This window comes from Meles meles, chromosome 20 (genome assembly GCF_922984935.1).
Source record: "Meles meles chromosome 20, mMelMel3.1 paternal haplotype, whole genome shotgun sequence".
Taxonomy (NCBI): domain Eukaryota; kingdom Metazoa; phylum Chordata; class Mammalia; order Carnivora; family Mustelidae; genus Meles; species Meles meles.
The window spans coordinates 19424452-19447196 of NC_060085.1; the positions used below are offsets into that span (position 1 = coordinate 19424452).

At 59.1% G+C, this 22745-nt stretch overlaps 2 protein-coding genes across 4 annotated transcripts in view; both read left to right on the forward strand.

The window, feature by feature from the left end:
* BSN (bassoon presynaptic cytomatrix protein) overlaps positions 1 to 11413 on the forward strand; it is a 95367-nt gene extending 83954 nt beyond the window's left edge. For 2 of the 3 annotated variants that reach the window (XR_006816474.1, XR_006816475.1), the window contains 7 exons: positions 280 to 2350; positions 2652 to 3445; positions 3579 to 3678; positions 4455 to 4586; positions 4860 to 4914; positions 5280 to 5372; positions 7473 to 11413. Coding sequence is in view for 1 of the 3 variants with exons in the window: in XM_045991472.1 (XP_045847428.1) it covers positions 280 to 2350; positions 2652 to 3445; positions 3579 to 3678; positions 4455 to 4586; positions 4860 to 4900 (3138 nt within the window). In the remaining 2 variants the exon portion in view is untranslated. The remainder of the gene's footprint in view (positions 1 to 279; positions 2351 to 2651; positions 3446 to 3578; positions 3679 to 4454; positions 4587 to 4859; positions 4915 to 5279; positions 5373 to 7472) is intronic. The other variant, XM_045991472.1, reaches the window with a different exon arrangement.
* A 2170-nt stretch (positions 11414 to 13583) lies between these two features.
* APEH (acylaminoacyl-peptide hydrolase) lies at positions 13584 to 22350 on the forward strand. The gene is made up of 22 exons (XM_045991250.1): positions 13584 to 13670; positions 13746 to 13878; positions 14425 to 14551; positions 14961 to 15054; positions 15154 to 15229; positions 15318 to 15481; positions 15613 to 15750; positions 15847 to 15938; positions 16019 to 16059; positions 16144 to 16265; positions 16605 to 16665; positions 17859 to 17956; positions 18612 to 18663; positions 19500 to 19588; positions 20047 to 20185; positions 20645 to 20728; positions 20807 to 20887; positions 21188 to 21276; positions 21386 to 21576; positions 21693 to 21795; positions 21886 to 21992; positions 22084 to 22350. Exons 1-22 carry the CDS (start codon positions 13659 to 13661, stop codon positions 22187 to 22189), a joined length of 2199 nt encoding a protein of 732 aa, XP_045847206.1. The 5' UTR covers positions 13584 to 13658; the 3' UTR covers positions 22190 to 22350.
* Positions 22351 to 22745: the final 395 nt, after the last annotated feature.

A 22745-nucleotide genomic window follows, 5' to 3' on the forward strand; every position in this document is an offset into this window, starting at 1 on the left:
CAGTCCTAGAGACCAGCACAGAGGGGCACCTGGTCCTCCCTTCCCCTGCTACTGCCCGAAGTGCTGGGAGGGAGAAGGGCTGTGAAAGGATCGCTGGACAGTGGTGATCTCCACCAGTGCGGGGACAGGGCCGGTCTCAAGGCTGCCTGGTGAATCAGAGCACCCACTGTATGGGGGCAAGCCTCTGCCCCAACCCAAGCCAGGGCTCTTTCACCTTTTGCCCCACCAAGTCACCCACATCTTGGGTCTCAGTGCTGCCCGCCCTTCCCTCTGTCTCAGGTGTCGGCGCTGCCACCCAACGGCCTGGTCCGCAAGGTGAAGCGGACACTGCCCAGCCCCCCTCCAGAGGAGGCTCACCTGCCCTTGGCTGGCCAGGCCCCCCCACAGCTGTATGCAGCCAGCCTGCTGCAGCACGGGCTGGCGGGGCCCACCGCTGTCCCTGCCACCAAGGCCAGCCTGCTCCGGGAGCTGGACCGGGACCTGCGGCTGGTGGAGCATGAGTCCACCAAGCTGCGCAAGAAGCAAGCAGAGCTGGATGAGGAGGAGAAGGAGATCGACGCCAAGCTCAAGTACCTGGAGCTGGGCATCACGCAGCGGAAAGAGTCTCTGGCCAAAGACCGGGGCGGCCGTGACTACCCACCCTTGCGTGGGCTCGGCGAGCATCGTGACTACTTGTCGGACAGCGAGCTCAACCAGCTGCGGCTCCAGGGCTGTGCCACTCCCGCCGGCCAGTATGCAGACTTCCCTGTCACTGCCGCTGCTCCTGCCACCCCCTCCGGCCCCACTGCCTTCCAACAGCCCCGGTTCCCACCGGCCCCACAGTATACTGCAGGCAGTGGTGGGCCAACTCAGAACGGATTTCCGGCCCACCAAGCACCCACCTACGCTGGTAGCACATACCCAGCACCTGCTTTTCCTCCTGGCACCAGCTACCCAGCTGAGCCTGGCCTGCCGGGCCAACAGCCTTTCCGTCCCACAGGCCATTACACAGCCCAAACACCCATGCCAACCACACAGAGCGCTCTTTTCTCAGTCCCGGCCGACAGCCGCGCCCCCCACCAGAAACCACGCCAGACATCCCTAGCTGACTTGGAACAGAAGGTGCCCACTAACTATGAGGTGATTGCCAGCCCTGTCGTGGCCATGTCTTCAGCCCCGTCCGAAACCAGCTACAGCAGCCCAGCAGTCAGCAGCAGCTATGAGCAAGGCAAAGCTGCTGAGCTGCCCCGGGCCGGTGACCGTAGCAGCGTGAGCCTGAGCTCAGCCTCCACCTACCCCGCTGACTCCCATTACACCAGCCTGGAGCAGAATGTCCCCCGGAACTACGTGATGATTGACGACATCAGTGAGCTGACCAAGGACAGCACCTCCACTGTCCCTGAGAGCCAGCGACTGGAACCCCTGGGGCCGAGCAGCGGCGGGCGTCCTGGGAAAGAGCCTGCAGAACCAGGCCTTCTGGAGGGGCCTGTCCTGCCCTGCTGCTACACCAGAGGAGAGGAAGAATCTGAGGAGGACTCTTATGACCCCCGTGGGAAGAGCAGCCACCACCGGAGTATGGACACCAATGGCCGACCAACCAGCACCCACTACTACGGTGACAGCGACTACAGACACGGGACTCGAGCAGAGAAGTATGGTCCAGGCCCCATGGGGCCCAAGCATCCATCCAAGAGCTTGGCACCAGCGGCCATCTCCTCAAAGCGCAGCAAGCACCGGAAGCAGGGCATGGAGCAAAAGATCTCCAAGTTCTCCCCTATTGAAGAGGCCAAGGACGTGGAGTCAGATCTGGCCTCCTACCCCTCCCCCGCTGCCAGCAGCAGCCTGGCCTCTCGGGGCAGGAAGTTCCAGGACGAAATCACCTACGGGCTCAAGAAGAATGTGTATGAGCAGCAGAGGTACTACGGGGTGTCCAGCCGGGACCCAGTGGAGGAGGATGACCGCATGTATGGAGGGAGCGGCCGGTCCCGGGGGGCCTCTGCATACAGTGGGGAGAAGCTGTCCAGCCATGACTTCGGTGGCCGGAGCAAAGGATATGAGCGGGAACGAGAAGCAGTGGAGCGACTCCAAAAAGCGGGCCCCAAGCCCTCGTCCCTGAGCATGGCCCACGGCCGAGCCCGGCCTCCCATGCGGAGCCAGACCTCTGAAGAGGAGAGCCCCGTCAGCCCCCTGGGGCGGCCCCGCCCTGCCGGTGGCACGCTTCCTCCTGGGGACAGCTGCCCACAGTTCTGCTCCAGCCACTCCATGCCTGACGTCCAGGAGCACGTCAAGGATGGGCCTCGGGCCCACACATATAAGCGTGAGGAGGGCTACATCCTGGACGACTCGCACTGCGTAGTTTCCGACAGCGAAGGTAATGGCAGCCAGGGGTGATTTCCGCAGCTGCTCAGCACCCCGGGGGGCCTGCCCACCCATAGGGCCCTGGGCCCTGAGATGTCCCAGAGGGGCCTGACTTGGCGCCTCCTCCAGTGGGGGCCCTGCTGCAGGTGGCTCCTCCTGCGCCCTGGCCCTGGTTGTGGGGGGGCGGGCTGGGGGCCTAGTGTTAATGCTTGTGGCTGTGGCGCCCACTCTCTGGTTTCCTTGCATGGCTTCAGCTGGGCCTCCCCCTGCGGCCAGCCCGGGGGTTGATGGTGTTCTGTTTTTGGTCTCTGAAGCGTATCACCTGGGCCAGGAGGAGACAGACTGGTTTGATAAGCCCCGAGATGCCCGCTCTGACCGGTTCAGGCACCACGGGGGCCATGCAGTCTCCTCCTCCCAGAAGCGAGGCCCTGCCAGGCACAGCTACCACGACTACGATGAGCCCCCCGAGGAGGGCCTGTGGCCACATGATGAGGGTGGCCCGAGCCGCCACGCCTCAGCCAAGGAACACCGGCACCACGGTGACCACGGGCGGCACTCAGGCCGCCACGCTGGCGAGGAGCCGGGCCGGCGTGCTGCCAAACCACACACTCGGGACCTGGGTCGCCATGAGGCCCGGCCTCACCCTCAGCCCGGCCCCGGCCCGGCCATGCAGAAGAAAGGTCAACCTGGGTACCCCAGCTCCGCTGAATACTCACAGCCATCCCGTGCTCCGTCAGTGTACCATCATGCCTCTGACAGCAAGAAGGGCTCCCGACAGGCCCACTCGGGGCCCACCGCACCGCAGCCAAAGCCAGAACCCCAGCCACAGCCACAAGGTCGGCAGGCAGCTCCCGGGCCACAGCCGTCACAGCCGCCCCCATCAAGGCAGACCCCCTCGGCCACGGTCTCGCGCCAGCCACAGACACAGCAGCAGCCACAGCAACAACAAGGTCTTGGGGTGCAGCCCCCCCAGCAGGCTCCGGCACAGGCTCGGCTGCAGCAGCAGGGCCAGCCAGCTGCCCGGGGCCCGGCCCCTGCCACTAGCCAGCCAGCGGGGAAGGCTCAGCCAGGCCCCACCACAGCCACGGGCCCCCAGCCAGCAGGACCGGTAAGTAGGGCTCCAGCACGCGGATCCGACCCAGGCCGGAAGCTGCGGCTGCTGCTCGGACGTGCCCTCGATTCCCGGCTGGGCGTGGGCAGGGTCATCGGACAGTATCTCAGCAGTGGGTTCTGTGTTGCAGCCACGGGCAGAGCAGGTGAATGGCGCTAAAGGGACAGCCAAGGCACCCCAACAGGGGAGGCCTCCTCAGGCCCAACCACCACCAGGACCTGGACCTGCAGGTGAGCCTATGTTGTGGTGCCCTCGGCCACAGCCCAGAATTCCTGGCCTGCCCTGTCTCCCTACACCCACTGGCGCCCTGAGCTCTCCTGCACTGCATACCCGCTCTGCTCCCTGAGAAGATGACCAGGGTTCCATAGACTTCCCGACGGAAAATGAGCCCGGGGTTAGAGTGAGCTAGTGGTTGGGCGCCTGGGTGGCTCCGTGAGCTGGGCGTCCGACTCTTAGTTTCATCTCAAGTCATGATCTCGTGACTCGAGAGTTGTGGGATCGAGCCCCAGGTCGGGCTCACACTCAGTGGGGAATCTGCTTGAAGAGTCTCTCCTTCTGGCCCCTCCCCCTGTGTATGTTCTCTCTCTCTCTCTTTCCCTCTCTCTCTAAGGTAAATAAATAAATCTTAAGAAACAAAACAAAAGGATGAGCTAGTGGGGTGACCAGCAGTGGGCCGTTCAGGCCCAGGCAGCTCTGGAGCTCTGGGCAGGGAACCTGGAAGGGACTAATAAGTGCAGGGCCAGGACCACAGCTTCTTACTATCTCTTTCCTTCCTCCCCTCCCTTCTGTCTTCCCCTCCTCCTCTTCTTCTTCTTCACTTGCCTCAACTTCCCTTTTTCTGCTTCCTCCCATGCCTTTAACTTCCTATTCTTACCTCCCTCTCTTCACTCTCTTCTCCTCACTCTCCCACCTCAGGTTGCCATGTTCAGATTCCCTCAGGGCTGTTCTCCCACTCAGAGTCTGAAGGGCCAACCCTGCCTCCTGATGGTGGTTTCTTTCCCCCTAGGCATGAAGGCCGGAGCCAGGCCTGGAGGGACCCCAGGGACTCCTGCCGGCCAGCCAGGCGCTGAGGGTGAGAGCGTGCTCTCCAAAATCCTCCCTGGTGGGGCAGCAGAGCAGGCCGGCAAGCTGACAGAAGGTAGGCACTGCCCGCAGCTGGCTCCGTGGTGGGCAGCAGCTCCAGGGCCCTCCTGTGGCCAGGGTTGGGTCTGGGCAATGATTCCAGGCTCAGCCAGTGAGCCACAGGCCAGCCTCAAGGTCTACCCGCCACTGCCCAGTGGCTCTCTGGTGGTGGGGGTGCAGGGTGTCCTTGCCCCTTGGGCTGGACTGGGCTTCACGATGCCAAGTGGCCCCAACTAGGAGGAACTCTAGTCTGATTTCCTGACGCCTCTCTCCTTTTTCTATGTCATAGCTGTCTCTGCTTTTGGCAAAAAGTTCTCCTCATTCTGGTGACCATGCCCTGCAGGGTAAGTATTTGTTGCTTAGACCGAGCCTCCCTTCATGTGGGGGTCCTGAGGGATCCTCTAGGAGGAGTCTGGTCTCCAGCAGTGGGTGATGTGGCCAGAGGTGCAGTATCCTCTCCTGGATGAGGGAGGAGGAGGAGGAGGAGGAGGAGAAGGAACCCAGTGCACAGAGGCCCTAACACAGGGGCAACTCAGTAGCGGGCCCAGCAAAGGGAAGCCAGGGCCAACATCCCCTTGTCCTTTTCCACCACCTATCACCCTATCACCGCCACCCCAGGGCTCTCACAGCCTTGAGTTGGGATCAGTTTGTAGGTAGGGCCCCCTGGGACGCAGCTCTTCCCCAACCTTCCTCTGTAAATACTCCACAGGCTCTTGAAGAGATGAAGGGAGATGGTATCATTGCTGTGGAAAAATCTCTGGAGTCAGAGGCCTGGGCACAGCTCTGGACTCTGCGTATAACAGTGAGTGTCAGATCCAGGGTACGTGGACCAGAGAAAGGGGTGAAGGTCCAAGGCCTGGCTGACTGGACCCACGTAGCTCCTGCAAGTGTGACCCCTGGGAGGAGGCTGCTGGGCTTCCTTCACCTGGGATGGATCTGGCAGCTACCTGAGAGTCAGAGACCTCTGAGCTGGCTGGGATGACTCAGGGAGTAACCTCGGGGAAAGTCCCAACCATGAGCCAACCCTGCCGCTCAACCTGGGGGCTGTGCACTGGGCACTGATTCCAAAGCCCCTTCCCTGAGGCCAGTGCTGGGGACTTTGCTCCAGACAGTCAAGTGGGGCTAGAGTCCCCAACCCTGCAGAGCTCCGCAGCCATGGGCATGAACTTCAAACACTGTTGGCTTCACAGGCTGAACCCCTGACCTGCAAGATGGGAGAGCAGAATGACAAGTGAGGCAGACGGGAGCAGAACAGAGAGGAGAACAAGGTCACGGGAGGGCGGTCTCAGCCCCCAACCAGGTCAGCCCAGGGAGAGAGTGCAGGGGTCTCTACATAGGAGCCCTGGCTCTGTCTGGGCTGCAGTGACTGGCATGGAGTGCGAAACCTCTTCCCAGAGCCCTCCCTGGCCCCAGCCCTGTCTCTGTCAGAGAGAGAGACGGTGCGCCCTGTAGGATGGCAGGGAGGACAGCCTGGCTGGCGGCCCTGCTCTGTGCCCAGTCAGGGACCACCTCCTACCTCTCCATAACCCTAGGGCCCTCTCCCTTCCCTTCCTTTGCCACTTCTCAGCTTCAGAGCGCAGGGTTTTGGATGCTTCTCAGGGGGAGCCCGCACGTGTGTGGCAGGGCCAGAAAGTCAGCCAGCAAATCACCAGGGAGCGCAGGCCAGCGCTGCTTGGAGGAAGGAGCTGGGTGTAGTTTCCAAAGGGCTGCCTGTCTCTGGGGGAACAGTGGGGGCGGTGAAAGGTCCAGTCTTCCATCCACATATCCATTTGTTCCACAAATGTTTGTCAGGCCATAGGCAGGTACCAGGCCCTTCTCCAGGTGCAAGGGATACAGCAGGGAACAAAACCAAGTCCCTGCCCTCCAAAGCTGACAGTCCATGTAAGCGGGACACAGAATAAATAAGCTAAAAGCATAAAAAGATGAAAAAGGTGATTTCTGAAGGTGAGAAGTGTTGGGAAGCCAGGGAGGCAGGGTTATGGGTCACTGGGGCTGCTCCGAAGAAAGTGGGTAGTGTGAGGTGAGGCTTGAGGCTGGATGATGTTGGGATGGGACAGGTAGACCTCAGGACCCGACAAAAGGCCAGCACAGCCAGAGCCACAGCAGAGGGAAACAGGGGTCAGGGGTGAAGTCCAAGGGGGTGGGAGACAGCTCAGGTGGGCTTTGTAGATGAAAGTGAAGGGCCACAGTGCGGCTCCCCCAGCGTTCCTCCTGCCTTCAGCCCACGACAGCGGGCTCCGTGCCGCTCTCCTGCCTAGCCGGATGTTTCCTCGGAGTTGCCCCGGAAGAGATGTGAAATCAGAAATTGTGCTGAAGGGAAGGAGGGGCAGCCCATGGGCCGACTCCGTGGCAGAACCCACCCTGGGCTTAGGGCTAGGGTGCCATCACGGAGGAGCGAAAGGAACCCCGGGTACAGTTTTGTTCTGCGGCCTGTTACGTAAACTGGGTGGGCTCTTAGGCCACTAACTTTGTCATTAAAGGGGTCTCCCTCGGGTTTTGGCATCTGGCCAACCACTGGGCTAAACAGTCAGTGCTTGTGTGAGTGCCCGTCTCCTGGTGTCTTCCATGGCCGTTTCAGAAGCGGCCTGGGGGAGGCTGGCCCTTTTCAACAAAACCCCATCTTCCTTCCTCTGAAGCAACTTATGTTATATTCAAGAAATGTCCCTTCCTGGCCAACTGGATTCTTCTTGCTTCCCGTCCTTCCCTATGTGACCTCAAAATTGCTCAGGCACCCATCTCCCCAAGGCTCGGTGGGTGGGGACCCCGTTGGGGAGGAAGAGTCAGGCCAGCGGTGCCTGGCAGGCCACCAACCCAGATGAAGGTAGGGATGGGAAGCAGCCCTCCACAGTTCTTGACGACATCCTTCTCTCTTTCCTTCCCCCCCCCCCTTCTCTCCACCAAGCATCCGCAATCTGGCAAACCCTTCGCCCAAAGACTCATACCAGGTGGGACGTGGCAGGCAGGCCTCAGTTGAGGACGAGATGTTTTCTAACAGCAGCTGCCTGGGTGAAGCATTTGCTGGACATGTTGGGACCACTGGCCCGGGGGACCTGTGATTGTCTTTCCAGAGACCCTGCTCTCCTCAGGGCACCACCTTCGAGGCCTAGCCTTCGCTGGGAGGGAGGAGCCCTCTCCGGACACCCTACCACGGCGGCCCGGCCAGCCAGGCTTCCTATGCGTTATACACAGAGTTTGGGTGCAGGCTGCCTGTTTTTGACGGACGCTGCCCTCCCTCCGCGATGCCAGAAGTTTTTCCACAGCCTTGGAGAGGGGCTTTGACCGAGGGCTGGGGGCCCAGGGCTCCGTTTCCTTCACATTCCAGCTGGCCCGGATCCCTCTGTGGCCACAGGGCCCTGCTTCCCTCACCCTGCCCTCTGGGTGACATTGGAGCAGACCTCCGTGTGGCTAGTGTGGGGTTGGGAGAACTTTACAAACATTAGGACCTAACACTGTCTCATCGCTGAAATAAGAGGCCATAGCACCGAAAAGCAGCGTGGGCACTGGCTGAGGCTTCTCCCAGCCCATGGGTGGCAGCATGTTAGCACGCCTGCCACCATCTCAAAGCCATCCCCCCCCCCCCGCCACGACCCCACCCCAGCCATCGTGACATCCCAGCACCACCACCATTGTCTCGACCAGCCAGCTCCTTGTTTGTACACCTGGGGATTTCTTTTGATTTCGAGAACAGCCTTAATTATTTCAGTTTAATTTACGTGTATACCTCATAAGCATTTTTCCTTTTTTTCTCCTTCTCCCCCTTCTTTTTCTTTGCGCACCTCCTTGCCTCTCCCCTTCACCACCTGTGACTGATGGTTTGGTTTCCTCTCTGCTCTGCCCCTGCTCAGCACAGGGAGAATGTTGACTCAGAAGCAATAGGGGGCAGCAGGCCACCAAGAGCACAACCCCAGGGCGAGGTCTAGGGAGGCCCCTCAGCCCGCCTCTGTTTACTGTGCAATCCAGTCCTTCTTAAGCCATCACCAGTGGGCGTGCTCAGAGCAGAGGGGCCAGGCCTGCCAGCCGAGGGCCGTGCCCAGAGCCCTGTGCTGGGGAGCATGGCACCGTCCACCCACCTGGCGGACTGGGTGGCATTCCTCCCCAAGGCCCTTACCCTAGGGGCCTCCCTTCCTCTTGGGCACCCCCACCAGTCTCATCTCTAACGTTCTATGCAATGAAATATAAACCCTCAAAGACAACTGTTAATATTTAATAAATTCCATGTTATGTATAAGGAGTCAATTGCAAACATGCAATTGAGAAACCGGATAGATATGCTCATATCAACCCCCACCCCACCCCCTGCTCCCACCGTGTGTGTGAAATTCTCAGTCTGTGGCATGTTTGACCTGTGGCAAGACTCGCTGCTGCCAGGTGAGTCACCGTCGCCTGTCGGGCAGTGGAGCATGCACAGCTCGCAGCCTTTTTGCACGATTTCATCCATTTTAAATGCTCGACCCTCTTGCTTGGGAGTTGTTTTTGCCTCAGAACCTCTCCTCCTGGAGTGCTTCTAGCTGACTTCTGCACGAGCTAGTGAGGACCTGCTGGAATTGTTGGCCAGGCTGTGGGGCAGGCAGCGCGGGGTCTCGCATGCCCCACGGGCTTTTTGGACCAGGATGGTAGGTGAAAAGAAGCCTCTGGAGTAGACATGCTGGTGGGACCCACACAGGAGTGCATGGGTGAACAGTCCAAAGGTTTGCTGTAGGATTTCCATCTGTGAGTTGCTCCCCCTCTCATCCCATCCCTGAGCCAGGGGTGTCTGGCCACCCTTTCAGTGGGACATGGCTCGGGCACAGAGCTGGGCTGTGTCTCTGAACAGGGACACAGAGGCCAAGGGCAGGGTCTGGATACATCCTAGGGTCCCCGGCTCCTGAATGCACCTGCTCCATGCCTCTCCTTTGTAGCTGGGTGGCTCCAAGGTCTGTGAGCCAAGAGGTAGAGGCTGGGGTGGGGTGGGGGGGTCAACAGGTGCTCAGGAAGAGCTAGACCTCTGGCACTTGTGGCGAGGACAGCTGACAAAGCCATCTTGGACCAGAGCAGGTGTTCCCATAGACAGTAGCTTCAAGCTGAATTTCTTGGGAAGCTTCTCAACAAAACTCACAGAAGGTTCTGTTGTGACCTTTTTTCCATCTGTCCCCAGGACCTAAACTCCCTGTCCACCCTTGTCCCTGAAACCCAGTTATCCCCCCCCCCCCGACCAGCTTCTCTCTGACTGAGCGGGCCGTGCAATAGGCAGTGACTACCCGACCCCTCGAGGCCTGACCTTACTCCAGTTCACTCTGGTTTGCACCATGCATTTCTCAGGGGTCCACATTTCTCATGCTTTCCAATAAGGTCTACACAGCCCTTCAGAGGGGGATCCTGGCCCACCTCTGGCAGCTGTGGATGGGACAGGGGGCTGTCAACCTGTTTTGGGCCTGCGACCTCCTGGATTTGGGCTTCACCCATTCCCTGGGACACCTGCCTCATCCCAGAGATCAGGCCTGGGCTGTAAGAACCCTTCTGAGCAAGGGCTAAGGGAGGCCACTATCCATTACCTCTGACTACCCAGGGCCAGGTCTGTGTGGGGATAGGCCTGGTGGCTGGATGCAAGGGGGACCAAGGCAGTAATCCTTCCCATGAAAGGCCAGGGGATGGGACCAGGAACAGCGAGCAGGCAGGGAGAAGGCAGCAGTGTCCACCTCCATCAGGCCCAGTCTCAGGCTCTAAAACGTTGACTTTTTCTTGAATTTCCTTTCTGACCAAGCCCTCTGATTTTGAACTTTCTGACATCTGCCACTCCCTACTCCCCAAGTTACCCACAGGACACATCTGTAGCCATCACCCCATGTGAAGGTGGCTGGAGTAGGCCTCTCTGTGTCACAGGTGTCCTGACCTTTGTGCAGATGCTGCCGTGGCTCTGGGGCACGGCAGCCAGAGCCTGAGGGACTGGCACTGGGTGCCTTGGGTGGTGGAGAGCATCTAGCACATCTCCACGTGGGCAAAGAGCATCTGGGATGCAGTCTGGGCCTTCTCCACACCTGCCTACCCAGTGTCATAAGCAAGGGTTTCGGCTCACTCTAGGGCCCGATGCACTCACTTCACAGCGACACCCGCCCCTCCCACCCACTCACTTAGTCCTTGGGAAGAGAATGCAGTCTCAGGGCCCATGATGAGAGGGCAGTGGTGGCAGTAACTACGGCCTGTCTTCTGGAGCCTGTGGGGCATTTTCCAGGCAGATACTTTGCCATGGGAGCATGGCCCTGGCCTCTTGGCCCTTCCCCCACCCTCCTGCCACCCTCCCCCATTCTGTAAATACTTGTCATCGTGGACTCCGACAGGGTCAGAGGGATAGGCCTGACCAACTGAAACTCCTCAGAGACATCATCTCTGTCTCCCTGGGTACCCACGTGCACTGGGGTGGCGCTGGAGAGCCATGGAAATCGTGAGATACTGTGTGTGTATGCATGTGAACAAGCGTGTGAATGTGTATGTGTGTGCGTGTCTGCCTCATTCAGCCTCTGGGATCAAACTGGCTCCCGCTCTCCAAGCCCAGTGCCCTGGAGAGTGGCGGCTGCCCAACGCCTTTCCTCTGCTAGCTTCCATGTCTTGTTTTGCTTTCTCCTCCCTCCCTCCCTCCCTCCCTTTCTTTCCTTCTCTCCTTTATCTGAGGGGGGAAGAGTGCTGTACAAAGTCAAACAAACAAGTTTACAGTTGTAAGTGCAATGACCCGAGTCCTCCACATGACCTTGTGAATTGTGTGCCGTCCTCCTGTGCTCTGTGAGAACTCGTGGTACTTCGGTGTCCCTCCCCCTGTATTGTGACAAGGTAATTCTGTGGTATCAGAATAAAAGGACTTGATATAAACAACCTAAAGACTGTCTCTGGGATGGTTTCTGCCATTGAAGGCTTAGCCCAAGAACAAATCCCCAAACTTGGGATAATCCTGTCTGTTCAGTTAGAGGGAGAGTGAAAGGGCCAAGTCATGAAGTGCTGGCAAGTGTGGCTGTGTCTACACCAAGCCGGCCAAAATCAATGGGCCCTCCACAAAAAGGCCCCGGGGCAGGTCCCAAGTTTGGACCCGGAGGGAGGAGATGTTGCCTCCAAGGCCCGTGTCCAAACAGCTTTCTGGGGCCTGCTTCCTGCTGAGCCAGCGAGCAGGTGCTGCCCCCTGGTGCTGCCCACAAGCACTACACCTGTCTACCTGGCTATGTCTACTTCAATCAGTGAACTCTTGGGAGGCTGCCAGACCTTAGTCGGTCCCCAAAAGGATAGGAGAACCTCCTTACCAAAGTAACCCAGAGCTGCCAGAAGATTTTTAAGACGCAGATAAAGGAAAGAGTATCAGCTTAACCTCTGACGTTCCTCCAGAGTTCGTATCTTGACATAGGGCCTTCTTCCTGTATTTTCCTTTTTCATTTTAAACAAAAGTCAGAAGGTGCAGTACCCTCTGTTTCCTAGCCTTCTGTTTATTTCTACATGTTCATCCCAGGTAATTAGGTGTTTATCCTCCAATATGCGGCTTCCAGGCAGCTGCACGATAAGTTTATAGCCAGTCTACGGTACACACACTGAAGGCCGAGCACCATGGTCCTGGTTTTCCTTAATACAATATGCAATGCTGTGATGAACATCTTAGTTTCCACCTTTTTTGCTCATATTGGTGGCTGTGGTCACCCTTTCTGCTCAGGTCAGACAGGTGTGGAAGACCAGCCAGGCTCTGGGTCTATGAAGTAAGGGACACCCCTGCTAGCCTGACTGGTGCCTAGTCTCTCCTGCCCTTCCCTGCCATCACAGCCACTCAGTTCTGTGCCACTGTGGGACACTGAGGGAGTCTGCCTGCCTGCCTGGGTTCTCCTGTCCACAGGAAACTTTTTTTTTTTTATAAAGTTTTTTTTTTAAGATTTTTATTTATTTATTTGACAGAGAGAAATCACAAGTAGGCAGAGAGGCAGGCAAAGAGAAAGGAGGGAAGCAGGCTCCCTGCTGAGCAGAGAGCCCCATGCGGGGCTCGATCCCAGGACCCTGAGATCATGACCTGAGCTGAAGGCAGAGGCTCAACCCCTGAGCCACCCAGGCACCCCAGGAAACTTTGATTCTAGTGGAGCCTGACCCCCTGTCAGGCCCTCTGCACGCAAGAGCTTTGGACGAGGCCTGGAGAGGCAACCTACTGGCGTACGATCCCCAGCAAGGTGCCACTGAACAGGGCAGTTGAGGGTTGCAGGGTCAGATAGCTCTTCGGGTAGGCCTGGTGGCCGATAAGCCCAGGCAACACCCTCAGAACGCAGCATCCGCCCTTCTTTGCCCAGCAACCCAGGGCTCTGCGCTCCCCTTCCCATCTGCCTCGGAGCCCCTCCAGGGCAGGGACTGGCACCTACTGGTGGATGTATGCCTCGTAATGGACCAGAAGGGAGCCAACGGGTCAGCCGCAGGTCTGCGGGTGATGCCTGTTGGGGCAAGCTTCGGCTCCTCCCCAGTCTTTCTGGGCCACGCTCTCATCGCCGTTTCCTCGGAACTACCCTCACCGGGCTCCGTCCCCGCCCCACCCCGCCCCTATATTCAAAGATTCAATGATCTGCCCCGCTTCCAGGCCGCGTCCTTCTTAGGGTCCATTCCCGTCCGACCTAGCTTTTCACTTCACTGGCTATTCCCGACTCAGGCCTCGCCTCCTCCCCACGCGGGCCACGTCATCGGTCACAGGACTCCCGCAGCCCAGAGACCGATCCTGTATTCCGTTTTCTAGAACCAGCCCCACCTCCTCGGACACCCTATGGCCTCTCCTCCCAGCACCAGGCCTGGGAGTTGTCCTCTGACCAGCCCGTCCTCCCGGAAAAGGCCTATTCCTCTCCTCGAGGTCCCTGACCCCAAACCTTCTGGACTCCCGGGTCCAAACTCCGATTGCTCCCTCACAGGCCCCACCTCCTCGCCCTCGAGGTCCCGCCCCTCCGCTTAGGGTCCTCGCCCATTCGTCGAAGCTCCCGCCCCTCCCGCGGCGCGGCGCGGCTGCGGCTGACGCGAAGGGCGGGGGGAGGTGGGCCGCTCCTGGCTCCTCCCCCTAGAGCCTCACTTCCGGGCGCCCACCCGCGCCGCCCCGCCCCGGCGGCCGAGAGGTACCATGGAGCGCCAGGTGAGGGCTCGGCCCGCGGTGCCCGTGGTCCTTGCAGCCCGGGCCGGGCCTGACCCTGGTGTGTCCCCTGCGCAGGTGCTGCTGAATGAGCCCGAGGAGGCGGCGGCGCTGTACCGGGGCCTTAGCCGCCAGCCCACGCTGAGCGCCGCCTGCCTGGGCCCGGATGTCATCACGCAGTACGGGGGCCGCTACCGGACGGTGCACACCGGTGTGTGGATGGAGGGGAATCGAGGGGCGGACCGTTCCGAAGCCTTGCGCACGCGTGGAGAGGAGGGAGATGTGGAGGGCTTGCTGCTTGACAGTGCGCCCGAGTGTGTGGAGGAGGACGGGGCTTGGAGAAAGTGGTGTGGGAGGGTGCACCCCTCAGATGACCCCGTACAAGTGTCTGGGGGACGCTCCTCGGTGCGCTGTGGCATGGTGCCCTTGAGTGCATGAGTTGAGAATGCGGGAGTAGCATTCAGACTGGGATACAGGGCGTGGGCCTTGTGGGCTCACCCCTCACCATATCCCCTACAGGTGCCTGGCTCCCCTCAAGTTCTAGGATGGGGGTGGGTGCTGGGAGCAGAGTAGTAGTTTCTCTCTGAAATGCCATCAGCTCAGGCCTCGACTTGAGTTGTGGCTAAGTATTGTCCATCCTGCTTCCAGAATATCAAGACAGACTGGGGAGGTGGGCTGGGCCTTCCTTTTGAGGGGCTGAGAGGAGCCTGTGCTGGTATTAGTCAGCTCAAATTAAGTCTCATGCCTCTCCTCACAGAGTGGACCCAGAGGGACCTGGAACGCATGGAGAACATTCGATTCTGCCGCCAGTACCTGGTGTTCCATGATGGGGACTCAGTGGTGTTCTCAGGGCCTGCGGGCAACAGTGTGGAGACCCGGGGGGAGTAAGTTTGAGGGAAGAAGCTTGTGGGCAAGGCCACAGCTGTCTGCAAGCGTTTTATGAAGCCCTGCCATGTGCTTTGGTGCAGGTAGGGCCCTTAAGGGAGGCCAGGAGCCAGGTGCTTGCCCCTTGGGAGCTCATGTGTTCTCTATAGACATGGCCTGATAAGCACTGGAGGCTTTGTCCAAACTTGGGCGTGGACTAGAGCCTGTGGAGCTTCAGGAAGGCTGGGGAGAGTAGAGCCTCTTCCCCAGGCAGGAGAGGCAAGGACAGCTGCCGTAATGGAGCTACAGGGGCTGCAGGGGCAGATGTGGACCAGTCTCAAGAATCTTGTCTAGGAGGTTGCAGCCAGGAAAGGGGCAGGATGGGACTGTGGGTTATGACCATGACCTGCTACCCCATGTCCTCCTCAGGCTGCTGAGCAGAGACTCTCCTTCAGGCACCATGAAAGCTGTGCTGCGCAAAGCTGGAGGCACGAGCCCTGGGGAGGAGAAGCAGTTCCTGGAGGTGAGTCTGCATGGGACCAGGCGTTGGGTGACTGGGGGCTCAGTCCCACAGATGAGGCTCTGTTGGAGGGCAGGTAACCTGATGCCCAGATGTCCTCAGGTGTGGGAGAAGAACCGGAAGCTCAAGAGCTTCAACCTGTCGGTGCTGGAGAAACATGGGCTTGTGTACGAGGATGGTAGGCAGCTGGCTGGTGAGCAGACAGGGTGGACAGGAGGGGCAGCCAGAGCCCAGGGCTCCCCCTGATCAGCCTTCCTTACACCCAGACTGCTTTGGCTGCTTGTCCTGGTCGCACTCGGAGACACACTTGTTGTATGTGGCAGAGAAGAGGCGCCCAAAGGCTGAGTCCTTCTTTCAGACAAAAGCCTTGGACATCAGCGGCAGTGATGATGAGATGACTAGGCCGAAGAAACCAGACCAGGCCATCAAGGTGCTAATGTTTACGGCCAATCCATGAAGGCCCTTCTGGGCAGCCTAGGGCTCAGTGCTCCCTGCCCATATCGTGTCCGTCGGAACTGGGGAGGTAAGACAGGCTGGACACTGAGTATCTTGTGTTCTTAGGGGGATCAGTTTGTGTTTTATGAAGACTGGGGAGAAAACATGGTTTCCAAAAGCACTCCTGTGCTTTGCGTGCTGGACATCGAGAGCGGCAACATCTCTGTGCTTGAGGGGGTCCCTGACAATGTGTCCCCTGGACAGGTTAGCACTGACTCGGCCTGCCTCACTCCTGGAGTCTGGGACCCCGGCTTGAGTTGCTGCCCCTTGTTCACCCTTGCTCCGGGGTTTTGGTTATAGGCATTCTGGGCCCCTGGAGATACAGGCGTGGTGTTTGTAGGCTGGTGGCATGAGCCCTTCCGGCTGGGCATCCGCTTCTGCAGCAATCGCAGGTGAGGAAGCAGGGCAGGGCGGGGGAGGGGCCTTGCAGCTGCAGCTGGCTCTGAAGCTAGTGTCTCTCTGGTGGTTCCAGGTCAGCCCTGTACTACGTGGACCTCACTGGCGGTCAGTGTGGTAAGTGCTGGTGGCCCCCTGTGCTTTGCTGACATATGCTGGCCCTGCCAACCTGCATGGTGCTCACATTTTCGTCTGGTCTAGAGCTTCTCTCAGATGACTCTCTGGCTGTGTCTTCTCCCCGCCTGAGCCCAGACCAGTGTCGCATCGTTTACCTGCGGTACCCGTCTCTGGTCCCCCATCATCAGTGTAGCCAGCTGTGTCTGGTGAGCTGGAGGAAGGCGCGGAGTGGTCGGCCCAAGGAAGGGATGGTGGATGGGAGCTCTCTTTTTTTCTCACCTGCCCGTGGTCAGGCTCTACGTGGGGCGGGATATAGCCGGCAGTCACAAGAGCGTTGGTCCTTGCCCAAGAAGAGCTCCCTGGGAGTCACAGGCTCTTTCGGACATCTGTCCAGGTCATCAGAAAGGAAATACATCAGGCTTGCCTCACATCCTCCCTCCTCTGAGGCTCCCCAGGGCTGTCAGAAGTGAAGATGGGTACAGAGCTCTGTGCCCCCAGGACACCGCCAGTCCCCTGGTGGGCCTGACCAGTGTGTTCTCTTGCAGTATGACTGGTATACCAAGGTCACCTCAGTGGTAGTGGATGTCGTGCCTCGGCAGCTGGGAGGTAAGGGGCATGTCTCCGCTTGGGTACAGTGGAGCCTGCAGTTCTGTTTTCCTGCCATCTGTTAGCCCTCTGCCAGGCCAGCTGCCTCGGCTCTTCTGTCCTGGGTTCTGTCTGAAGTGTCCCCCCTGCTGGGCCAGCTCCAGTTCCCAGCCTGCGCAGGGAACGGGGCCCTCACCACAGGGGATAGTTCTGAGAGGAGGAAGTCATCTGGACCAGAGCTGAGATCAGAGTGGCCCAAGCTAGCAGGGGATTTAGATGGTGTCCTCCCCGTGCTGCAGCTCCTAGTTGGATCTCGTGCTTCCGGTGGCTCCGAGGGGTCTCAGAAAGCACACTAGGTCGGAATGTCCTACTTGAAAGGCTCCGAGCTTGAGGGTGCTGCATTGTCCCATTCCCAGCCACCACCCAGGTGTTTGTCCCATCTAAGCCTTTGAGTCAGTGGAATCTCTGGGTGGGTGGCTCTTGGCTGAGAAGTTCCAGTCACAGTCTCAAGTGCTCACCACTTTATTTGGGATCCTGGACCGTCCCAAGGACATAAGGTCTCTTTTTTCAGGCCAGTCTCTTTTTTTCAGGCCACGTGGTCTGCTCCAGGGGTCCAATGGAAAAGTCATGGCCTGTTTATCTTCTGAGATGCAGGGATGCAGTGGTGGGGACCTGGTCTGAATCCCAGCTGTTCCTTATCAGCCGTGTGTCCTTGGATGGCATCCTCACCTCCCTGAGCCTCCATTTATATCTGTGGGAGATGGTAGCCCTTGTCTTCTTGATAGCATTGTAGTGAGGGTTAAATGAATGGTACCTCTCTGCCAGACACTCTGCTGAGTACCATAAGGGACAGACAGACAGGTGTCTGTCAGTCAGGTGACAGACAGGTGTCACCTTGGTTACAGCACTTGGTGCCTACCAGGGTCTCAGTGAGAGCACCTCATAGGAGAGCCAGTGCATTTCTTCCAAGCAGCAGTGGTTTCTCTCAGAAGCGCTTGAGCTCTGCCTCTCCCGGGCCCTCAGAGGCCTCTTCCCCCAGCCCCCTCTTCAGGCAGCCCCTCATCATCTAGCCCCGCCTTCCCTGTGTAGGACTGTCATTCTGTCACAGTTACAGGGGCCCTGGAAGGAGTTTCCCAGCAGCCCAGCCTGCCTCATAGGCTTGACCTCCCACACCTCCACTGCTGCACGTGGCCTCAGCCCTCCTGTCTTTGCAGAGAACTTCTCTGGGATCTACTGCAGCCTTCTGCCTTTGGGATGCTGGTCGGTTGACAGCCAGAGAGTGGTTTTTGACTCAGCTCAGCGGAGCCGGCAGGTAAGGAGCCCTATGTTGAGACATAGCCCCACTGATCAACCTCCAGGAGCCCTGGGCCTAGGGCATAGCCTCTGCACACTGCTGGTGTAATGCCCAGCCCCAAGGTCTTACAAGGCCCTTTGGGCCCTATCTGCCCCTGTCCTGAACTCACTTTTTGTTGAGGAGTCTGGCTGCCTGCCTGGCCTGGTGCCCCACAGCGGAGCCCTTGGCCTTTTCTCCTGATGCAGGGGTGCAATTCCCCTTCCTCCCAGGCATTTCCAGTTGGGGGTCAGGGGGCTACCCCTAGGTAGGCCCCCAAACACTATATTGGGGGGCTGATGGAGATGGGACAGAGGCTTCCTCCTAGGGATTGGATAGGGACACCTACAGTATGCCAGGCTTTTTCTTTGAGTGTGTGATCATTTGTTCCTCACACTAGCTCAGGGGCTCAGAGGCATTCCTTGCCTTGCCTGGGGTCCCTCTGCAAGTGGCGATGGGGCTGGGATTTGAGTCCGGGGCTCCAGACCACTACCAGTGGCAACTGAGGAGCCATTGTCATAATGGCTCATAGCCCTGGCCTGGCCCAGGGGTCCCTAAAAAGCCAGAGAGCAGGTGGGGGAAGGGGCCCATAGGGCTCTCGGATGTGGTGCCACATGTGTCTTCCCCTCTGCTTCAGGACCTGTTCGTTGTGGACACCCAGATGGGCAGTGTGACCTCCCTGACAGCTGGTGAGCAGGGCTGGGGAGCAGCCCAGCCAGGCCAGGGGAGGGACTGGAGCTCTGGCACATGGGGCAGTAGTGGCACCCTTGGCCACTCTGCACCACTGACTATCCCGCAGCCTTTACTGCATCTCGCAAGGACCCTGACCATGCAGGACCTTCCCAGCCAGCAAACTGCCTCCCCTGCTCCACTCTGCTCTGCACATCCTGGCCCTGCCTCAGCACACCCCCTGCTTCTCAAACCTACAAAATTCTCTCTTGCTGAGATCTGCCAGAGTCATCCTTCCCCGACTTCCCAAACCTCAGGCAGAGGCAGCTCCGCTATCCCAGGGCCCCTGAGAAACCCTATGTTGGCTCACTCATCTGCCTCTTATCTGGGCCGGTGATTCTGCCCTAAAACATCTTTTGAGTCCTCTGCCTGCTCTAACTGTAGTCCTTCCTCCACAGAGACTCCAGAGTATTGTTGCTAAACTGTACTTCATCATACATCCATGCTGGAGAATCTCAATGAATCCCATGGCCCAAAACCAGCACCACTCCAACCCCCTAAGGCCTAGCTGCACCCCCCCCCCCAGACTGTAGTCATGAAGTCGTGGGTGGACATGCCATGGCGGTTTGCCGTGGCCCTGGGTTTTCAGTCCCTGGGCTTAGTTGGCATCTGCTGAACAAGAGACTCAACAGGAGGCTCACCCAGGGCTGCATGCAGTGGGGCGTGTGTGGCAGTCTTTTTGTGGGTGTTTATTTGCTTCTCGGTGAAAGGGGTGCCCTGGCATCAAGCCACCGGCCTGGGACTCTGGCCGTGCAGGGAGCAGGTGGGAAAGGATGGTGACATCTGCCTTCTCCAGGGGGGTCAGGTGGAAGCTGGAAGCTCCTCACAATTGACCAGGACCTCATGGTGGCACAGTTCTCCACGCCCAGCCTGCCCCCAAGTCTGGTGAGTGTTGCTGGGCCCCAGACCGGGTGAGGGTTCTCTGCAGGCCGAGTTCCCCAGGTCAGGGAGCTGGCCTGCGTCTGACTGGGGCTGGTCATTGTGTGGGAGGCCAAGACGCGGGCCCAGCCCAGCATGATCCACAAGGGTTTGGCGCCCATGGAGAGGAGCTACCTGGTGTAGGTCTGCTCTATAAAGAACGGGGTGCCTGGGAAAGTACCTGGTCCTCCGGCAGAATGGAGCATAAGGAGACAGCAGAGCCTAAAAGCTCAGGAGGACAGGGTGCGTGTTCATGTGTTGAGTGCCTGTGCACACACCAGCTCACAACAGGAGTCTGTGATGTACGCTCCGGAGGTGGGTAGAAGGCCCAACAGAGTGAGAGCTGCCTGCCTCCCACTCTGGCAGAGGTGGAAGGGCAGGGAGGCAGCCAAGGCCACCTATGACACGCTCTTTCCCCTTGGCAGAAAGTTGGGTTCCTGCCTCCTGCAGGGAAGGAGCAGGAAGTGTTGTGGGTGTCCCTGGAGGAGGCAGAGCCTATTCCTGACATCTCCTGGGCCATCCGGGTACTGCAGCCACCCCCAGAGCAAGAGAACAAGCAGTATGGTGAGCTGGGCTGGGGCAGAGAGCCACGTCCCAAGTTCCCCAGCAAACAGCATCTGTGGCCACCTTCCGTGCCTCCGGGGGTTCTCTTACGGGGTTCTCCAGGGTGCATGCTCATGGGGAGTAGTGTCTGGGTATGGGGTATGTGGGTGCCTACTCTGGGAATCAGAGCTGGGCATCACCAGGCCAAATGCTCTGTGGTGGGGAAACCAAGACCCAAACACACCACCATACTTGAGGCCTCTAACCATCACACCTTACCCAGAATGCCGTCCTGACAGAGTGGGACTCCCCAGTTAGGACAGGAGTAGGAGCCTCCTGGGGTGTCTCGGTGCAGGCGACCTTGACCAGATCTTTCTTTCAGACATCAGCCCCAGACCTACAGCTACAGCTCAGGCCTTGGCTGGGAAAGCCCCCTGGGCAGCGGCTCTGGCTCTGCTGACTCCTGCTTTCTCCCTGCAGCTGGCCTTGACTTCGAAGCAATCCTTCTGCAGCCCAGCAACCCTCCCGATAAGACCCAAGTGCCCATGGTGGTCATGCCCCACGGTAGGCATCTGGTGTCAGATCTGCTGCCCTCCCACTACCCATCCTAGCTGGCTCTCACTCTCTGTTCCATGTCTGCAGGGGGACCCCATTCATCCTTTGTCACTGCCTGGATGCTCTTCCCAGCCATGTTTTGCAAGATGGGTTTTGCGGTACTCCTGGGTGAGTGGGCAGGGGCCCTGCCGCAGTGGTGAGCTGTGGAGGGGGAGAGGGTGGGACAGGCACCGCGGGTGCCACCGAAGTCTCTAGGCCTGTATACAGCCCAGACCTGGCAGCCATTACCAGGGACTTCCACACAGAGGGTGCTGTGGTCACTGGACAACAGCCTCAAATCTCTTGGTCCGGTGCCTCGACAGTCCATGGAGCAGCCGGCCCCAAGGCCTGCTTCACACGGGTTGAAAGTGTGACCAGGGGGCCGGTCATGTCACCGACCACCCTGTCTGGTTCCTCCCTGGCCTCCAGTGAACTATCGTGGTTCCACGGGTTTTGGCCAGGACAGTATCCTCTCCCTTCCCGGCAACGTGGGCCACCAGGATGTGAAGGACGTCCAGGTAGTAGGTGCCGGGGCTTCTGGGCCGGCTGGAGGGTAAACCATCGGGGTGTGTTCCGTTTGGGGGTAGGGAGGCAGCTGGCTGCAGCATGCTCTGCCCCACCCTGTAGTTCGCAGTAGAGCAGGTGCTCCGGGAAGAAAACTTTGACGCTGACCGAGTGGCTCTTATGGGTGGTTCCCACGGTGGCTTCCTCTCCTGCCACCTGATTGGTCAGTACCCTGAGACCTATGGTGCCTGCGTGGCGAGGAACCCTGTGATCAACATCGCCTCCATGATGGGCACCACCGACATCCCTGACTGGTGGGTGTGCTCCACAGGCACCTGCCCTTCTCTGGGTCGCTTTGCCCCCCCCGCCCCCAACGAAGTCCCCACAGGCCCCAGGGCTCTTGGGGCAACTTTAGTGCCGTCTCTTGCAGGTGCATGGTGGAGGCTGGGTTCCCTTACAGCAGCAACTGCCTGCCAGACCTCAGCGTGTGGGCCGAGATGCTGGACAAGTCCCCCATCAAGTATACCCCTCAGGTAGGTGGCCCTCCCCCTGCCTGGATGCTGCCAGTCTGTCCAGAGCCGAGGGGCCCGGCTCACCACCACTCCCCACTTGCCCCCGCCCAGGTGAAGACCCCGCTGCTCCTGATGCTGGGCCAGGAGGACCGGCGTGTGCCCTTCAAGCAGGGCATGGAGTATTACCGTGCCCTCAAAGCCCGGAACGTGCCTGTTAGGTGAGTGCAGCAGGACAGTCCCGGCAACTGGTGGGCAGGTGAGCAGGGGAGAACCGTCCAGCCTTAAACATTGCCACTACAACCACTACAGGCTCCTGCTCTATCCCAAAAGCACCCACGCACTTTCAGAAGTGGAGGTGGAGTCAGACAGCTTCATGAATGCTGTACTCTGGCTGCACGCGCACTTGGGCAGCTGAAGCCCCGCCTCCCTGCATGAGCTGGTTGGCATGAGCCACACTTCGCTCTTGGAGAGCCCCAGGGTCTGACAGATCGGCAAGAGGATTCCTGGGCTCTGGACTTCCTGGATGGGTGAGCAGAGGAATGCAGGCTATATGGTCATAATAAATGAGGACACAGAGTCTGGTTCCTGCTGGTACTTTGTACCAAGCCATCCCTAAACCCAGCCTTCCCGTTGGGGTTCAGAGTGCCGTAGGCCCTGGGCATGGTAACTTTAAGGACCTCACCTACCTGCAGTGTGAGGGGGAGGGGACAGTGAGAGGCTCAGCTGCTGCCTGTCAAGGTCAACTGGGATCTCACCAGGCTAGCTCCCTCTGTTCCAGCCCCCTTCTGTTAGGAAACTGCCCTACAACACCCTTCTCTTACCAGCAGTTTATCTAGGGAACTAGTGAGGACCTACCCTTCCAGAGCGCCTACAGGCTAAAGTAGTCCTAAAATGAGATCTACCAGCCCAGCTGTGCCAGCCTTGAGCCGCCTAGGCCCTAGCAAGGGCATACACCGACGGATTTCCCAGCA